The sequence below is a fragment of the Hipposideros armiger genome, unplaced genomic scaffold (genome assembly GCF_001890085.2).
Source record: "Hipposideros armiger isolate ML-2016 unplaced genomic scaffold, ASM189008v1 scaffold_753, whole genome shotgun sequence".
NCBI classification, from domain to species: Eukaryota; Metazoa; Chordata; class Mammalia; order Chiroptera; family Hipposideridae; genus Hipposideros; species Hipposideros armiger.
In genome coordinates this window covers 860,786-873,921 of record NW_017732103.1, presented here as the reverse complement: position 1 = coordinate 873,921, position 13,136 = coordinate 860,786, and the positions used below count along the sequence as shown (strand labels likewise).

The following is a 13,136-nucleotide window of genomic DNA, read 5'->3' as shown; positions in this document are numbered from 1 at the left end:
AAATGGGACTACATAAAACTAGTAAATTTTTTCACAGCAAAGGAAATGATCAATAAAACAAAAAGACATCCTGGTGAATGGGAATTTTTTTCTTTTAATAGCTGGACTATAGTCTACTTGTCATATTGTGACATATTTTCATAATGAGTTTCACAATCAGATTTTATTTTATTTTTAGTGCGTTAGTACTAGTTTGCTTTCTCTCTTCTTAACTTTCTGCATTATCTTTCAATTTTCCCTCTTTGATAATGTTAACGGCAGTTTTTAATTCTACTAGTGGAACTTCTGATATATTTCAATATTATTTAAAAATACATTTCTCAATACATTAATTTCAGAAAATTGATTACTTCTATTCATCTCAATCATAAAAAAAGAAATTAATACTTTCAGAAGAATTTTATAATTCCTTCCATCTCTATCTTAATCCTTGGTATTTGTTGATCTAGACTAAAAATTTTATCTCAGTCTATTTAGGTTGCATTATTATAATTGTCACTAGAGCACCTACATTTTGTTTTGAAAGTGAGTTATTTAAGAAAAGCTTTCTAACTATAATTCAAAATCCAGAGGCAACTTTAAAAAACATTGACAAATATCTATAATTTGCTAACTTTCATGTACAAAGGAAAAATTGTAAGAAAATATTCATGTATTTGCTCATTTGTGCAAAATAATTGTTTTATTTAATACAGTTAGCTTACATTTTAGAAGTATGTCAACATCTGCTGCAAGCAATATGGCAGATTTAGGTAATTTGACACTCCTGGAAAAAACAATGTTAAAATTATTTAAAGGCTGGATAAAGTATATTTTGTAAGTCTTTATAACGCATTGCTGGGCTGAGAAGAATGGAAGGAACCCACAGAACTCTAAACGTGAGTAAATAAAGGAACCCTGGGAGGTAAGAAACGTCAAACTGTTTTTTTCTTGAGGATCAACCAAAGCCTGGGTCTACTCACCCTCCCTCTGGAAAGCCACATGGTGAACAGGAGACAAGAGATTAAACGTGGGTCCTCTCTACGTGTGTGTGGGGGGAGGGGTGTCTAACAGAAGACCCCTGCCCAGGTCCGAACCAGCCAAGGGCTGCACTGTCACGGGAGGCTGACGGGTAAATGCGCTTACAGCTGCGAGGACCTTACAAGGAAACCGAATTATCTGGAATTTACTGCCAGAGGGAGAATGAAAATCTCCTGAGAAACCGTAACTGTGTAGCGTGCAGATTTGAGGCTTGTGTCTAAACCACTGTGTAGTTAAAAAAAACTCACTTAGATAATTTAATTAAAATAATATTGGATTGGTAGTGCCTTAGATGATGGGCAAAAACAAACACATATCCTATCTCTAGGAGAGGAACTTCAACACAAGCCTTAAGAATATCCATTTAGGGCCGGCCCAGTGGCGCGATGGTTGGGAACTGGCTTGGGACCCCAAGCCAGAGGGCCCCGGTTCGGATCCCACATATGAGGGCCAGTGACACTGCCCTCCACAGCTGGGATGCTGAACAGTGGCTTGACCTGGAGCTGGGCTGCCGTGAGTCACCGGCCACGGCTAGACTGCAGCCCCTGTGTTAGTGGGTTGCCATGGGCTACCGTGTGTAGCCAGCAGCCAGCGTGAGCGGCCAGCAGCCGCTGTGAGCGGCCGTCCAGAAGCCGGCGACTGATCTGCCTCTCCCGGGAAAAGCGCGATGATGGTGCCAACTTGGGCCAGTGAAGCGACGTCCTCCACAACTAGACTGAAGAACAAAACGACAGCAACTTGTCTGTTCCCCTTCCCCCAATTCCCCAGCACTGTTCCCATCCCCCCAATTCCCCAATAAAAAAATCTCAAAAAAAAAGGAATATTCATTTAAAGAGTCCAAGGAATAACTTGATTCACAGTTAAAAAAAGAGAAAGACAAACATAAAACACATGAGCAATAATTCACCATCTACGAAAGAAGACGGAATGAAAGCCAAGGAACTGTCAATTCAGAGAGAATACAAAATAATGTGAAAGGGGTATAGTTCATGCATTTCAAGAAATAAAGGATAAGCTTGATAATTCCTGGGAATAACAAAATTATAATGAAGGACTCAGACAAATTGAAAACAACCAAAAAGTAACTATATTATAGTCAGTACACAGAGAGATAATGCATCAACCCGAATTCTCCATCCAGCAAAAATATCTTTAAAGACAGTGGTGAAATAAAGACATGCAGACAGACAACAGCAGGTTCCCCTCCCCATCACAGGCTCTCGTCCAGGGAAAGCCTGCAGGACCCAGGAAAAGGTGCGGGAAGAAATCGCGCGCAGAGGAAGCGGCAGCGACGCAGCCACGTGAGAACACGGCAGTGAACTTCCGACCCCAGGCACCGCGTGTCTTCCTCCCACTCACAGAAACCCGGCCGAGGAAACAGGAAGGGCCTCGCTACCCGTGGGGAACACACCCACAGAAAACAGAGTCCGCCAAACACAGTGATCCCCCGAGACTTTCCTCCCAGGGCACAAGTCTGCGCCTTCATGAAGCTGCGTTCTAGCGGGAAAGCCACGTAAGCCAATGATCACACAGGTCACAGCAGACGCAGCTGAATCCTGTGAGGCGAGTGTGTGACACTAAGAGGCATAACACAGTGGGTGTGACAAGGCCAGAACAAGCTAGGATTGTGCTGCGTGCCCTGCTGTTCCCAGCGACATGCTGCTGCATGGGAAGAAAGGAGGAACAAGGACAGTGACCCGAGAGAGCCGCGTGGAGTAAACCAACTGACCACCGGCGTCTAGACTAAGGAGCCAGACGAGAGAGCCTGCGAGGGCATGATGTCATCCCCTCTACAAAGTGACAAACGTGGCTGGTGAGTAAAAGTGAGGAAATTCGGATTTATAGACATAACATTAGCGTTCAGACATGGAGATGCAGAGCTTTTTCTAAATCCTATGTTAGAGGCAGCTACTCCACCGCGGTCGATGTGTCAAGTCTGCAAACTAAACCACCACAGCTGGTGACAGGTGGGGGCGGGATCTAAAGGAGCTCTGAGGGCCCCGCCCTTCTTGGCCCCTCCTCTCCGCCTCCCCGCCCCAGCCCCGTTCCCACCTCTGCAGACGAGGTCTCCCTGCTGTGCTTCACGCAGAGCAGAAGAGGCACAGCCACAGTTTCAGGGTTCACATCACTTCTTTGCAGGTAAACAGCCACCACCACTGAGCCCAAGGGCCAGGTTTCAGCAGACAGTCTGCGTGGTCTCAGTTTGGGTCACAGATGACTGTGACTGAAGGGAAGGTGACAATGGCTACAGACAGGGCAGCCGTGGATCTCAGGAAAGGAGTGAGGAGGGGGGGCGCTCACTACCGCACTGAGCTAGTACACACAGCGGTAAACCCCAAAAATACATGCGCAGCATGTGAGAATTTTCTAAAAGGAATTCTTACTTTAAAAATCGCCCCTCTCTTGCAAAAAAAAAAAAAAAATCCCCAAATGTGAGAAATAAATGTTTAGGATGAACAGAAAGTAGTGAGATCTATTTGTTACTTTAGCAGCTTAGCCATTTAAAAATACTACCAGCGTGTGAAGCATCAAGTATTTAGAAGTAACAGTAATATCTGAATAGTTCAATTTAATGAACACTCTTATCTGACCGTTTATGTGAAAGGCACTGGAGGAGAGATGTGGGGTGAACACAAAACTGAGTCAGGAATGGGCGGCGCCCCAAAGAGCTTCAATCCTGTGACAAATGGTGACCACACAGGGCAGATGAGGCCTGTGCGAATGAAGAGGGTCCCTTAGGCGTCAGGAATCCAGCGAACGAGTGTTCTCTGTGCAGCCTGCTCCAGGCTCTGCGCTGCTGTTACTCAGGAGTACTATTAAACATCTCAGAATGCTCTAGTCCTACTATCACATTTTATGTGATGTAAACAGTACACATTTTGTTTAGTCATGAACACATCACACTGAAAAACATACATCCTAAATCTCACATAACAGTAACACATAAGAAATAGACAGTCAGAGTTTGCCAAGTACATTTATCACTGAGTTTTATATATTTAAACTATGGAGATGAGCATGACTGGCTGAGAATATCGTTTTAAATATATGTGTATGTGTTTTCAATACCATAACACAAATCCAATGCCAGTAACTGAACGTCTAGAAACTCCTCTCAAAGTGCCTATTCACACTGCAGCTGACAGTGGTCGGGACTTTACGTTAGGCCAGAAACACAGGTCCAGCCCGACCCAGGGGCCTGGGACCTGCACAGCCGAGGAGCCCCCACGGCCACCGCAGCCCAAGGGTCTGCACGCTCAGTAACTCTGTCCCAGCATTTTGAGTTATCTTTTAAAATCTAGTAAATCACATAAAAATGCTAAACACCTGAAGCTGAGCTGATGTTGTATAATATTATATGTCAACTATAATTGAATATATATATAGTCACGGGACGTGGAGTATAGTGTGGGAGTGGAGTCAAGGGAATTGTAATAGATATGTATGATATGGGGGGGAGTGGAGTGGTGGATTGGGGGAGGGGGCTGTCACTTTGAGGGGTAAAAAGTATAACTATTGCACTGTGTTGTACAGCTGAAACTAGTTTTTAAAAATGTGTATTTCACAAGAAAAAATGCTAAGCTTATATTCTCATTTTGTTCTACTGCAGATTGTGTGCAGGAAGGGCAGACTGTCCACAGCACCCAGACCACGAAGATGAAATAACTTCTGCACAAAACCTTAAGTCAAGAAATGCCATTTATAAGAGAGGATACCACCAACCAACACCCAAACAATCAATAAATTATAAGGTTTTATGCCTAAATGTTGTCATGATAAAAAGTCACATATAGAAACAAATTACAAAATGAGTTTAAAGCACTTAATTACAATATGTCTATTATGTTGTTTGTAACATAAGAGTTTATCTTTTTAAAAAAAGCTTATGGCACATTCTTAACTAGAGCACCAAAATCTAAATTTAGATACTTACATTATTGCACTCTCCAAGGAAATACAGTGCAAATCCGTCAGCTTTTGTGGCTGCCAAAGTAACAAAAGGGAAGAAACTAATCTCAATAGAGGAACACAACACTGTGAATTCTCTAAGTCAGACCTCGGATCTGAGTCTGCTGAGTGGGTCCGTTAACATAATTAATGGTCGTGCAGTAAACTGGACAAAATAATTTATGGCTTTTCTCAATTGCATAATTAGAGGATTTCCATTTTCTTTCCATCAGCTATTGCAAATTTTAAGATGTGACATCCTCAGATGCATATAGCAGTCAGTGTATATGGAATAGTCGTCAAACTTTAAAATTGGAATTATTGTAAAGAGTTTCAAAATTTGCAAATTGAATTTAGTTTTTAAAGTATTAAAAATGCCAGAAGTGATATTCATAATACTGAATAATCGATAGAAGCATCAACCAAAAATAACGCGTGTGTATCGACACATCATCACTGACGAGAACATGGTTTACCTTTTCTAACTGCTTCGGGGTCGTCTGACGGTGACGACCGTGGTGCTGGCACAGTTAATTAAGTCTTAGAGGATCGGCCTGCGTTTAACCCCCCACGTGCACAACTCCTGTGACCTGTGTCTGTAGGTGAGACCCTCGACCTGTGTTTGCCACAGTGTCCTCATCAGTAACATGGTGAGAACAGTACATAAAGTTGTCATCTCCCCAAATAAATGTAAAATGCTTCTTCCTTAACAATTAATGATTTCTTGTATAAAGATGTCATTTAGTTCAGTTAAAACTATACTTTCCAAAGGAAACTAGGCTTTCATTAGCAGGTATAGTACATTCCATTTAAACATCAGGCAGAAACTTTTCTTGGATAATTTAGAAAATCTTAGGTTTACATCATTCTGCGAGTTTCATAATAAAATATCTTCACTTTAAACTTAGCCCAAGAATAGAAGTAAATAACATACATTTGCTTCTTAGCAGGCACATTATTTCTGCCACTTTCTTCAATGAAATAGAAGCAACTTTGGTTCAATTTTCCTACTCCGAGGAACAAACATGTCTCTTACCTATTTTAATGATGCTACTCAACTCATAGAGGAGTAGCTGGTTGTCTCCTCCAGTATCCAGCCGCTGTTCTATGTAGCTGTTTAGCTCATACACAACTCCCTGCATGTTGGTATCTTGGTACTTAGAATAAAAATTAAAAAAAGAAGAAAAAGAAAGGACATAAGTAAATGTAATAAAACAAAAACTCCTTAGTTTATAAAACATACTATTAACATATAGGATTTTATATAGCTATTCATTATGTTTTTAGAGAGCATGATTTAATATTACATTCCACTACAGGAGTGCAAATTAAAATTGTGACTTAGAATTATCTACAGCCTCCATGTGTGCTTATTAATATTAATATATCAAACATTACAAACTACAACCTTGTTTCTGAAGCTTTATATATAATGTATCAGGCAAACATGGTCAGTAAAAAACAACGCAAAAGTTTTCTAACTGAATGAAACATTGTAAGATGCTGGAAAAGTCGCCCTTACGCAGTGCCCCGGGTGAAACCGGGTTCATTACCATCCCCTGCTTTCCATCCATGTGACCACCACCCTCATCTTATGTCAACTCTGCCACTAGCATGGGGGCAAGCGGCTGGGGCCATAGCCACTGTCGCCACAGCAAGTCTCCAGCACTGGGCTCCATCAAGGAACCAGGGACAAGGGCAGGTGGCAGCTGGAGCTAAGTGGGAACCACCCGAGCACAGCCAGCACCGTCTTCTCTAGAAGGGCTGGGAACCGGTCTCTAACATGGGCCTCCCTGGCCTCCAGCTAAGGCCCTTCTCCAAACAACAGCTGTGCAACTTAAAAAATAAAGTCAACCTCTGTCACTCCCTGGATGACAGGACTCCTGGGCTCCCGCTGCACCTACAAACTGCTCACAGGATGGCCTCCTACATCCCACAAAACGTGGGCATTTTATGCCTCGGAAACTGTCTCAAGCCAGCTTCATCTTTCTGATCGCTCAGATCTTTCGCTCCTGAAGGTCTATGGCTTCTGTTATTCTCGATAAACACACATGGAATGAACATGTCAGTGAAAGAATGGATGCAGCAGTCAACCACACCCGAGCACGCGCCGGCCCCCGGCAACCTCACACACAGGCGCTCTGAGACACAGAGGATAGAGAGTGACCAAAGGTGAGTCCTGGTCCTCGAAAAACCGACATTCCAGCTGGAAGAGATGAGACAAGGAAACCACTGTCATCGAAAGAAGGCGGCAGGCGCTATGCAGAAAGAGGGGTGGGATGGCTGACAGCCACAGGGCTACTCCTCAACAGGACCAGGGAGGAAGGCTTGGGGACACGGGACACGGCAGACTCCAGTGGGGCCTGACACTTTATGATGTCTGTGGGCCGAGCCTCCCTGTCCTTATAGGGACTGCTTACACCCACCGTCTCTCTGCTTCTGACCTAGAAACAGGCTCAGGTGCAGGCCGGCCAGAAAGTGTGGGACGGGGGCGGTTTGCAGGGAGGGACACACACACCAGCGAGCAGGCCCTGGAAAGCAGTGGGAACGGGTCTCACGGGTGTTCAAACAGGGGAGAAGAAAGCTGTTGCTGCATGGAGGCACCACTGTGAGATGGGGCACCAGGCAGACACTGGGTTCAGGGTGGGGGTGGCTGAAGTGCGTCCCCAAGCGGCTGACGCTCAGGGCTCCCGGGCGGGGTGTATTCCAGGCCTGGCTGGCTGGCTGCACAGTGGCTTTACTCCTAGGGCCTGTCTGCCCTTCCCCTGGCCGTGACCTAGGACAGTCCTCCACCATGGCCCTGAGAAACGCACTCCCCAGGCCTGCGGGAGTGGCTCTGTGGTGTTTGCAGATCACCCACAAGGGCTGCTCTCCCTCAGGTTTTCCTGAATTCACTGACAAGATGTGACCTGGCGTGGCAGGGTATGAGTGACAACACGTAAAATCCGGAGACAAGGTGGGTGCGGTCAGCATGTGGGCTGCGGTCAGACCGCTCTGGCCAGCGGAGACCATGAGCACCGGCTGCCTGACCGCAGGCCCTGGGAATGACACAGGGCAGCCCACCACCTCCTCAGGGAAGCTCTGGGTCAAGTGACACAAATCTGCCTTGGTCACCACAACAGGCAGTCAGAGTGCCCAACGAATTCCAGGTGAGCCAGTTCACAGGCCTGGAGCCCAAGTCCCCGGAAGAAGGGTCCCAGCCCATAGCCAGAACGTCACCCTGCAGACCTGTCATGGTCCCGAGGCCGGTGGCACCTGGCTGGGCAGCTGCACTGGGGGCAGGGAAATTGCCAGGCTTGGCAGGGCCTGCCGGACCTCGGCTCAGCCGACACCGCTCTGTGAGACCCAAAACCACGGTGCTGTGCCCGTCCGACGGGCTGTGGGCACCAGGGGAGCAGCGGGGCTTTAGCTCGGGCCTGCCTCAGAACAGGCCCCGGGAGGTTCTGAAACAGCCTGTGCTACACGCAGTTTCACGTGCGTTTGGAGTAGATATTCTCAAGAACTGGCAGAAGCCCCACACTGGAGGGTCTCCCCTTGGGAAAGCAGTGGCAAGTGAGACTTACAGAAATCTGGGGACCAGCTCCCCAAGTACAGAGAACAACTGAAACAGGCTAATGAACAGGACCCCAGAGCACGGAAACAGAAACCTACCAGGCAGCTCTCACACTCCATCACAAACTCTGAGCTTCCTGACGCGGCCCCAGGGCTGCCACCTGCCCTGGCCAGCCCCGCATCGCGTCCTGCGGGCAGGTTCTGAGGCGCAGGTGCTCTGCTGTCACCCTGGCTGTCCTCACACACCTGAGTCAGCCTACCCCTCCCTTCAACGCGGCTCCTGCATGCTTAGCTGGCCCCCCACCCGTGGAGTAGCCTTGGCCTCCTCACCAAGTTTTGTGACATTACTGTTAAAGTTTTATCTTGTTAATAGTTATAACGTCCCAGTTATTTGCTAGCTCCAGATATTGTCCAAGTCCACTTCGTACGCAGATACCAGTATGACAGTGAAAATTTACTTAAAAGTCATGAACACTTGAAATTCCGATGCCTACAGAACATGACAGCAGCGGATGGGGTCACAGGAGCTTACGCTGCTTATCATCCTTAAACCAGGTCCTCGCTGAGATACTGTCAGATTTGAAGACTCCAAAAAAATTGCTAGACTCCTAAACTGAGCCACACAGAAGCCATCATGCCCAAAAATCTAACGCTAGATATTTATTTTTCATGAACCAGTCCATTCTTCAAATACGTCCTTTTTATTTGTAGGAAGAGGCACTTTAGCTCGTTGTAAAGTGGGTTTTCAGCCACTCCACAGAGGAGTCCCTATAAAAATGAACTGCAGATCGACTCCCTTTCCTGACAATGAAATTCTGAGAACAGGCCCTGTGTGCAGGGCGGCGGTTAACGAGCAGCCCTCCACTAGCTCTTGTGGGCAGGCAGTGCGGTCACACAGAGGTGAGAGCCAGAGGGCACGCTGGGACGTGGGCAGGTCAACCTGAGGTCTCCTTTATCCAGGTCTCTGGGCTTTGGTTTTCTCACTCGTAGCACAAGAAGGCTGTTTCAACACTAACTGTCCATGACAATCTGTGACCTAGGACTTTATCATAATTTTTATTGTTGTGTAAGTTTGAATTTGAATCTTTAACCTCATAGTTGGGTTAGCACACCATTTCCTGTGATGACCAATGACAACTGCATAAATCTCATAAGAACAAAATGTTTTATTATGATTCCTACTCATATTGGTGTAATACAACTCCAATATTAAAGTCCTATCTACATAGTGGGCCAGTCAAACCGTAACACACCGTAAAACCGAGGAGTACGTGTGAATGGGAAGTAAGACGCCTACGCACTAGCTGGCGGTTCTCCTGTGGCCCATCTGGCCCTCCTGAGGACCGCCGTGAAAGCAAAGGCACAGGGACACGCGGGACAAGGTCAAGTCCTGCACTGCTGGGACGTGGGTATGCAGACGCCACAAGGAAAGCTACCGAGGGACCGGTTCAGTTCCAATTCTATGGATCAAGGAACAGAAAAGTCCCACAGGACATCGTGAAGCTGCGCTTGTATTTGCAGAGCACTGTAACTTCACAGTGTCCTCTCACTGCCTTCACTGTACATAAGACGCCACACACAGAACATGCTGAGCGAGCACCGCTGAGACATTCCTCCCTGAACAAGGTTAGAATTCAAGCTGGAAAGAGCTGTGCGTTGGACGCGTCAGTTCTCAGGCCTCAGGGTCGGACAGACAGCGAGCCAAGCCTTGGGCCCTCTCCTCACTGACCGTCACACAGTACCTGCTTTGCATTAGCACCGCCACTGAGAACATGGACTGAAAACACAGGACCTCACTGAGTGGCTGAGTGACCAACCATAAAACCGTGAACTCGGCCAAGCTCTGTGTAATAGGGTCGCAGCCTCCCAGGAATTTAGCCCACCTGTGAGTTTGCGGGGCTACCTTAGAGCTTTACCCTGTTTGCCCCAAAGTAAGACCTCGCTGGAAAATAAGCCCTTGTATGATTTTAGGGGCCAAAATATGACACCTTGGCATACTGAATATTTTAAGCTGAAGGAGTTTATGGAAAAGGCACCCTTCTCCTGGAAACAGGTCATAAAACCCTCATGTGAGGGGTGCATGCCCTCCACATCCTGGAGGAATCATGCTAGGGCTTCTTCCCTGGCGAGGTCTTATTTTTGGGGAAACACAGTAGGCGCACAGTCAGGGAACCAGGGAAGGGCCAGTCTATCACCCAGAGGGAAACAATACTTCAGGAGATACTGTGGTAACCTTGGTTCAGAAAGAAGCTGAGAGCTGGTCTAACCAAGAGCAAACGTCCCCAGACTTGCTCAAGTGAACCAGGGGTTCAAACGTAAAAGCACTTCACCAGAGGGGTTCAGAGGCAAGCAAGGCTGAACTGGGAGCTTGAGTGAGCTAGAGGCTGAGGTCCCCGCTGGCCCAAGACCCGGTGACCCTGTGGATGGCACGGACACGCCTTGAAGACTGTAACAATACACTAGAAAACATAATGAGAAGCAGTTAAGTTGGAAAGAAACAGCCCCCACCTTTCAGTATAAACCCCGATATTTTAATAATATCTTCTCATCATTGCTTAAATTTTTCCTGCTTCTTTTAAAATAACTTTTTCATTTTGACATAATTTCAAACTTATAGGAATCTGCAACAGTACAGAAAACGCCTGTTAATCATCAATTATTTGCATTTTGTCCTGTTTGTTTTCTCATTCGCACAGTAAGTCCTCCCCCTCGGCCCCGCCCCCTCGGCTATCCCGCCCTTTCAGGGGAAGCCCCACTGAGCATCTGCCCACATGTAGCTGCCACGGCCTCAGGTTCCCAAACCCAAAGGCAGCCCCCAGTCTTCATTTCCCTGGAAACACGGGCATGTGACACCCGATCGCTCCCTCTCCTGGGTCGTGTCCCCCCCACTCCAGGACACACACGCCCCTCGTCCACCTCCTGCCTGCAGGACACTCGACTGCCTTCTCTGCACGTCTTCCGCCTGTGTCAGGCTTCTCGACGTCATGCCCCTGGCTGGTCTTTGGACTTTCTCTTCTCTTTCACGCCACACTCACCTCCTAGGTGATCTCATCCAGCTTCATGGCTTCCTGTACCATCTATACGTGGTTACTTCCTAAATCATCCATATTACTAAAATTCTCAAATGTCCATCTCTAACTCACACCATTCTGCTAACCTCCGGACTCATCCACCAACCACTTACCGTCTCTGTTTAGAAACCTACTATCACAGACTTTGCTCATACAAACCGAGCTTCCGACAGAGCGTCCTCGTGCCCCCACCGTGACCTGCCTCCTGCAAATGCTCCCATCTAAGTAATGGCATTTACTCAGAAAACACCTCCCAAGAATAAAGCTGCTATACACATAATCAGTCTAGGAAAAATCAGAAAATCTAAAGATCCAATAATAGAAAGTAAAAAAGTATCACACAGAAACTCAACAGGATATTTTCAGTTATTAAAGATAATATCAGACTACAGAACATCATGAAATATTTGTGGCAAGTACAAAGTAAAAAAAGGCAGACATAAAAACAGTATCTGCCCTGTAATTATTGCTATGTAAATGTGCACATGTAAAGAAAAGACTAGAAGGAAATATTCCTAACTGATATTACTGACAGAGTCAAGGTGATGCTTCAGAAACATAGTTCTGCTGTTTTAAAAACGCCAAGTGGGCATGATTTTAACTGAATGGAGTCGCCCTGGAAACGGGCGGAGGGAGTGGCACGGAAAGCACAGCCGCGGGGCTGCTCTGCTGGGAAATCAGCACGGTGCTCTCAGCCCAAGCAAGGAAGCAGGCGTGCTGCAGAGACTCCCACACAGCGACCAACAAACTGAGGGGCTCCCGTGGGGAAGCCTGCGTGCGCGTCAGTGCAGACGTGGTTGTACTTCAAGAAGGAAGGAGACAGGTGAGGGCGGATGATCACGGGGGAGGAAAAGTCTAGAACACCTGCCACGTACGGGAGCCTCATCAAGCCCCACTACCAAGCAATAGCAAGTAGTGCAGCCGATGGCAACAGCAGCTCACATCGAACAGAGACGAGTCCCATAAAACCACTGAGACATGGACACACTCAGGACCCTGGACTGGCAGTGCTTTCTCTGAGATGGCCGCCGTCGGCTCTACGAAAGCTCTACTCACAGGAAACCCTCACGGCCACACTGTGCTTACCTGCTCAGCGGCTTCAGGCTCAGGCACTCTTACCTCCCAAGTCCCTCACTCCTTTAAGGTAATAATGCCCTGCTATTTGTCAAACAGATTCATCCAGAAACTGGGAATTCTACAGGACACACTCGGTGGCCCTCCACATGGTAACATCCTCCAAGATAGTCAAGTTTCACTTCCAGCCGCCACGCAGTTGCTTTTGCCACCCGCCTGGTTGGGGGGTGTCTTTCACAGCCTCCACTCTTTCTGAGAGAAGGTGGGTTTGAATTGTCCCTCCCTCAATCTTTAGAGCAGATGTGGATTAAGGAAATCCTACCACCTAACCCCGCAGGGCCCAACACTCTTCAATAAAAATGGTGAGCCAAAGAAATTTCAAGTTGCAAAGAAGAAAGAAGGAAGATAACACAAATAAATACAAAGGGCTTGAATAGCAAGGAGAAAATTCTTTGTGTGAAATTACCAAAA

At 46.8% G+C, this 13,136-nt stretch overlaps 1 protein-coding gene across 8 annotated transcripts in view; it reads right to left on the bottom strand.

Annotated features, from left to right (window-relative positions):
• PDE10A (phosphodiesterase 10A) overlaps positions 1-13,136 on the bottom strand; it is a 546,077-nt gene that overhangs the window by 87,149 nt on the left and 445,792 nt on the right. For 7 of the 8 annotated variants that reach the window (XM_019628183.1, XM_019628184.1, XM_019628187.1 and 4 more), the window contains 2 exons: positions 6,005-6,125; positions 4,955-5,004 (listed from right to left, as the gene is read on the bottom strand). In XM_019628183.1, coding sequence (XP_019483728.1) covers positions 4,955-5,004; positions 6,005-6,125 — 171 coding nt within the window. Of the gene's footprint in view, positions 1-4,954; positions 5,005-6,004; positions 6,126-6,823; positions 7,031-13,136 lie in introns of those variants that run through there. The other variant, XM_019628186.1, reaches the window with a different exon arrangement.